The 6511-nt window shown below is 46.0% G+C and overlaps 1 protein-coding gene across 1 annotated transcript; it reads right to left on the bottom strand.

The window, feature by feature from the left end:
* Window positions 1-483: 483 nt before the first annotated feature.
* LOC308113959 (ras-related protein Rab-7L1-like) lies at window positions 484-5526 on the bottom strand. Its single transcript, XM_080470547.1, has 5 exons — window positions 5144-5526; window positions 3855-3926; window positions 3595-3776; window positions 3235-3356; window positions 484-1899 (listed from the first exon to the last, which is right to left on the bottom strand). Exons 1-5 carry the CDS (start codon window positions 5259-5261, stop codon window positions 1785-1787), a joined length of 609 nt encoding a protein of 202 aa, XP_080326673.1. The 5' UTR covers window positions 5262-5526; the 3' UTR covers window positions 484-1784.
* Window positions 5527-6511: the final 985 nt, after the last annotated feature.

Below are 6511 nucleotides of genomic sequence, written 5' to 3'. Positions count from 1 at the left end.
TGAAAAAGTGTTTTCCTCTCATCTGAGAGCTATTTTAAACTGATGCATTCAGAGTTTCAGACGGTTTTCAGTGGCTCCCAGCAGCGTTGTTTTGTAATCGGACCAGCACCGGCCCCGTTTAAACGACAACGGATGTGAGTGTATTTGCAAAACTTTCTCCACTGTTAGGGGCGTCTGTTTTACCCGACGCCGGTGATCTGATCCACCGCATCCGTAAAGTTTTTATCTCGGCCCAGAAGGTGGAACTTTTCTTTCACGGTTGCTTTTCCCTCCTGTAGGGACTGATGGAGTGTATGGAGCCTGTTACTGCACCCCCCACACACACACACACACATTTATGTGTTCAGGTTACAATGAAGAGTTTTCAGTGTGGAATGTGAATCGCTGATCCGCTGAGAGTGATACGGGGCAGGGTGTGTTCTGAACGTTCAAAAAGCCAATAAATAACCCCAAAACACCAAAGACAGCAAAAGAGACATTTTTGAAATTCAACAGTTTATTTAGACCTCTGCTCGTTACCAAATGTTTAATGATTAGGAACAGTGGTGTTATGTTTAGATTCTTTCCAGACATTTTCAGGATTGAATAAATACGTTTTGTTTGACATTTTTCCTTCATTAAAAAAAAACAAATTAAGCTCACAATAATGAAAATAATAATAAAATGCCCTGCTGGAGTTTTGGACAGCCTTCGTGGTGGTGTCCAGACTGGTTCTCAATGTTGAGCTCTTATCCATAGTCAGGTTTACTTGCAGTATTTGTTACCATGGCAACATACCTCAATAGAGTAAACTCTGGACGGTTACAAAAACATGCCGAGGGAGGAAAATAGTTAAAAATGAGTTCTACACACCATAAAACTGCTACTTTCTGGTTTATATCGAAGTGACTCGGGCCCCGTTTCCATGACAACGTTTCAAGTGAAAACACATCGTTATTGCTTTTTTCATTTCGGGAAAGTTTCACGTTTACGCTGCAACGTTTTGAAAAGGATGTTCGTTTATATGGCAACGGCACACAAAGCCTGGAAATGATGTAGTTACCGTGATAGGCCACCAGCAGGCGCTGTTTGTTTCTGTAATGAAAGCGCACACACACACACACACACACACACACACACACACACACACACACACACACACACACCAGAGAACAATGAGCTCTGACGCTGGGTTGTTATTACGTTAAGATAAAAGTACCAAGTCCAGGAGAACGTGAACTGGGAGTCGCGACACCACAGAGGAAACACGCTTCTGATTGTCTCTACTGAGCATGTGCAGAACTACCAGTTACTACGACCAATAGCGGCTCTTCCTCTATTTGAGTGTTTCCAGGAAGTTGCGTTTTCGCCCGTTTACACGACGATGGAGTCGAATCATTTTCGAAAAGTCCCACCTTGGGAGCCATTTTATAAAAAGTTATGGTTCCAGCGGCTCCGACCACCGTTTGTCGTAGAAGCAGAGAAACACAAAGAAAGTTTTCCGTTTTCACTTGAAGTCGTGTGAGCAGGCCTTCGGCTTCCTCATCGCCGTGATTCTCAGGTGATAAAACTCTTGATTGAAGATTCATCAACTTTTAGATTTCCTAACAACAGATTCTCATGTGTGACACAAGTGTTTTGCAGAATAGTGTTAATTTATGCGCTTCAGATTCCTGCTCTCACGAGCTCCACCAGTTTTAGATGTTGGGTGAAGACCCGGGGAGCAGATGGCGGCGGCCGGCTGGCAGACATGACGGGTGGGAGAGATGATGCAATAGTTGAACTGGAGTCATCGGAGGAAGTCGTCAGCAGCAGCTCCGTCCGGCGCCGTCGAGAGGCTGAAGACCGACGCCGTCTTCCTGGCGGGGCGGCAGCGGGTCCACGCTGGGCTGAACCGACAGAATCTCCTGCACCAACCTCCTGAAACAGAAGATCCAGGTCCACCGCGTCACCATGAATCACCTCCACTGACCTCATGACGCTGGTAGATTTGCCTTCGCGCCACCGGCCTTTGTCTCGGTCGTTCAAAGTGTCAGGACCAGTTTAAGGTTGAAATGGGTCGGGCAAAACCTAAACTCTTTTAGAAACCATGTCGAGCTTCATTTGTATTAAGCTTCTTCCTTTAACAAGGACAATAAATTATTATTATTATCATTATTAACCTTTATTTCACCAGGAAATAAAACCCATTGAGATAAAGATCTCTTTTTAAAGGGCCTGCCTGCAGCACAGCATTAGATTTAAAACACATATAACTGATTTAACACAATTAACAGAATATTCTAGTTAAAGTCAGATGGTGCAGACTTCCATAGACTGAATTTAAAAGATAAAATGCAGATTTGAAGGGAAATGAGAATAAAGTGAATAAAGTGGTAAACTTCTTGTCTCATTGAAAAGTTTTAACATGAAACACTTATACAATCTGTTCTCGTACAAAGTGAAATAAAACGGACCCAAATCACACAAATGAACAATTTCTAGGTAAAAACGGGCGTTTCCCACTATATTTCACACACATTATTGATTTGAACACAAAGACAAACAGACGGCCCGTTTACACCACAATGTTTCAAGGGAAAATGTTTTTTTGTGTTTTCGTTTGAGAACATTTCATCATACATGGCAACGTTCTGAAAACCATGTTTGTTTCCATGGAAACAGCAGAAACGCTGAAAAAGATGTAGTTAGCGCATGGGGCAACTAGGTGGTGCTGTTGTTAGTTTTAGTACTGAGAGCACACACACACACACACACACACACACACACACACACACACACACACACACACACACACACACACACACACACACACACACACACACACACAGAAGACATTGTGGACAGACCACAAGTTGGAATGATTTTATGGTGACTGTCAAAATAAAAGTACCAAGTCCAGGGGAACATGGCCTGGGAGTCATGACACCACGGAGGAGACATGGTTCTGACTGGCTCTACTGAGCATGTGCAGAAGAACTGTTTACTACAGCCGTGCTGTGTACGCACAGTCGCAACGTTTCCACCGTCTACACTGAGTCCCAATGTTCCCTCGTCTCCGTGGAAACAAGGTTTCCACGGAGACGGAGTCAGAGCGTTTTCAAAAAGTTGCGTTCTCAGTGGCTCCAAGCACCGTTGCGTTTTCACTTGAAAATGAAGGGGGCGTTACTGTAGTGGCAGATGCAGCTGCTATGATTCCTCACTTCACATCAAGCGATTGGACAATGAGGCGTGTGCATGAAGGAGTGACTGAACCTCATGGCGTCGCCGATGTTCTTGTTGTCTTTGACGGACGTCTCCATCCAGGCGACGAAGCCGTTGCTCCTGCTGAACTTGGCGATGCTTTCCGCCGACACCACGCGCTCAGGCAGGTCACACTGCGGAGAGACATAAAACTGTGACGGGGCAGAAGGGCAAGTGAGTCATGCGGGGGCAACCGCTGAAATGTCATGGCGTTCTCTATCACGTTTCGCCGTCCCAGCCTCCCCTGCTCGCTAAAGACGTGGAAATGTTGAAAGACATCACTGAGAGTGTTTATGAAGCAGCCCAGTGGAACACTGCTCGTCCCTGAAGGCCTCCTGATGGATCATGCATGAGTGAGAGGCCCTGCCTCACCTTGTTGGCCAGCAGGATGCAGGGGATGGCGGCTCCGCCGGGCAGCGTGGCCTTGTTGTCCAGGTCCAGTTTCCACTGGAGACACCGGCGGAAGCTGGACGAGTTGGTGACGTCAAACATCAGCACACAGCCCAGCGCCCCCTTGTAGTAGATCCTGGTCATCGAGGTGAAACGCTCCTGGCCTGACCGGAGGGACGCCAAGTTCAGCATAGAGTCACCCCGTCCATCCGTCCATCACTTCACTGAACGATGTCTCTTACCTGCAATGTCCCAGATTTGCAGTCGGACTCGTTCTCTGTCTGACCACTGAAGCACCTTCACCGAAAAATCCACTGGGACGGGAAGTCGAGTGATTACATAGAACGTTTATATTCACATGTTTGAAAAAATTTAAATGAAGAAATGAAGAGGGAACCAACTTCAGCTCAACATAATGGGAGGAAGATGCTCTATAATCTGGATGTTAGAGGAGGAAGATGCTCTATAATCTGGACGTTAGAGGAGGGAGAGGCTCTATAATCTGGACGTTAGAGGAGGAAGGTGCTCTATAATCTGGATGTTAGAGGAGGAAGATGCTCTATAATCTGGATGTTAGAGGAAGAAGAGGCTCTATAATCTGACCCGTTAGAGGAAGAGGTTCTATAATCTGGATGTTAGAGGAGGAAGATACACTATAATCTGGACGTTAGAGGAAGAAGAGGCTCTATAATCTGGATGTTAGAGGAAGAAGAGGCTCTATAATCTGGACGTTAGAGGAAGAAGAGGCTCTATAATCTGGACGTTAGAGGAGGAAGAGGCTCTATAATCTGGACGTTAGAGGAAGAAGAGGCTCTATAATCTGGACATTAGAGGAAGAAGAGGCTCTATAATCTGGACGTTAGAGGAAGAAGAGGCTCTATAATCTGGACGTTAGAGGAAGAAGAGGCTCTATAATCTGGACGTTAGAGGAAGAAGAGGCTCTATAATCTGGACATTAGAGGAAGAAGAGGCTCTATAATCTGGACGTTAGAGGAAGAAGAGGCTCTATAATCTGGACGTTAGAGGAAGAAGAGGCTCTATAATCTGGATGTTAGAGGAAGAAGAGGCTCTATAATCTGACCCGTTAGAGGAAGAGGTTCTATAATCTGGACGTTAGAGGAGGAAGATACATTATAATCTGGACGTTAGAGGAAGAAGAGGCTCTATAATCTGGACATTAGAGGAAGAAGAGGCTCTATAATCTGGATGTCAGAGGAAGAAGAGGCTCTATAATCTGGACGTTAGAGGAAGAAGAGGCTCTATAATCTGGATGTTAGAGGAAGAGGCTCTATAATCTGGACGTTAGAGGAAGAAGAGCTCTATAATCTGGACGTTAGAGGAAGATCACTTACAGTCCTGCTGTTGTCATGACGACTGTTCATTCAGTCACTATCAGGTGTTTTTTAAAGAGAACAGGAGCAGAAGGACTTCCTGTCCTCGTGGAGGAGCAGAGTAACTGTTTAACCAGAAGTCATAAGAGCAAAGTCTTCAGATTTCTTAAAGAGGAAGACGATGATTTCGCCGGCCTTACCCCCCACCGTCGCCTTGTACGTCTTGCTGAACTGCCCGCTGACGTATCGATGCACGAAGGACGTCTTCCCAACGGCCGCGTCGCCGACAATCAGTATTTTCATCAGGTGCTCGTTCATCGTTCTGCTCTGTCCGTCCACAACCCGCTGATTTCCAGAAGATCAGAGTTCAAACTTCATGTCGGGAAAACGTCCTCCGTCAGTCGTCCAATTCCGAGAACTTTGATTCCGACATTGAGAGACGAAGACAGAGGTGGTTGCACCGTGACGCCCTGCCTGGCAGCCGACCGCAGCCCGAGTGCCGCCGGGCGCCGAGCTGCTGCTTTCACTTTCTGAGAAGGAGGAAGTTTCCTGAGTCATAAATACCTCGGTCACATAAACCCCCGCCTGCACGCGGAGTGAAAACATTGTGCAACGTCTGTCAACTCAGAACACAAAGGACACAAAGGACAGAAGGACAGGGGACTCCTGGTGCACCAGGTTCACCGTTAGGACACGGATGAGTGTGAAAACCTGCTTTCACAAAGCGGCACGTCTCAGCAGCGTTAGATCCTCCATGGTGCTCAGTTAGAAAAGTACAAACATCTGTTCTCAATGTGGGGGAGTTCTTCATGGTGCCCTGGAGTCACTAGTGTCCTCGTGTTCAGACACAGTCAACAGAATAACGGAACGTTAAGGTTCCTCTGCCAGAGTCCACCAGGGACTAATGCAGGAGACACTTTCAGTTGTTGACAAACATTTTCTTTGCAGCAGGACAAACTCTGGATTCCCTCTGGAGAAGCACCAGACCACAGTCACCAGACCACGGTTCACCACAGTCCGACCTTTCTGGTGACCTGAAGACACTTTCTCTTTCAACCTGAATGCCTCAAATGTTGATATTTTCCTTTCACGTCCCAGAATCCCTGCAGCGGGTCAGCGAGGCCAAAAGAAACAGTTTGATGAGGACAAATCCATTTGGTTTGTAAACATGTGGACTTTACTTTGAAGGATTTGGGAACCTGGAAATGAGAGGAAGTGAATGTTGGTGGTTGGTTTTGTTTCTCAGTGCAGAAGTGAGACTTTCTATGGGAAGTAGATGTTAAAGATTTTGCGACATGTCATGACTGAAAAACAAACAATATTTATAAATACATACAAAGTGTGTCTGGAACTCGGTGATGAGCTTCACACACACTTCCTCCTGGAGCCAATCAACACCTGAGACTTTGTTTATTTTATTGAAGTGAAAGTTTGTGGTTTCACGTTTCCATGACGACGTTTTGAAAACTATGTCCTTTTACACTGAAACAATGCAGATAGCGTGTTGGGCCACTAGTGGGTGCTGTTGTTTGTTTTTGTAATGAAACCACACACACACACACACACAC

Source organism: Lipophrys pholis (assembly GCF_963383615.2).
Source record: "Lipophrys pholis genome assembly, chromosome: 8".
NCBI lineage: Eukaryota > Metazoa > Chordata > Actinopteri > Blenniiformes > Blenniidae > Lipophrys > Lipophrys pholis.
Note: the sequence above shows the minus strand (reverse complement) of the source record. Positions and strands in the feature narration are given on the sequence as shown.

Excerpts from the sequence above, each read along its gene's own strand:
- LOC308113959 (XM_080470547.1), bottom strand. The coding sequence starts at position 5,261 with ATGAACGAGCACCTGATGAAAATACTGATTGTCGGCGACGCGGCCGTT. Across the intron at positions 3,927-5,143 it reads GTACAAGGCGACGGTGGGGG|TGGATTTTTCGGTGAAGGTG; the intron begins GTAAGGCCGGCG and ends TTCCCGTCCCAG. Across the intron at positions 3,777-3,854 it reads GCAAATCTGGGACATTGCAG|GCCAGGAGCGTTTCACCTCG; the intron begins GTAAGAGACATC and ends CCCTCCGGTCAG.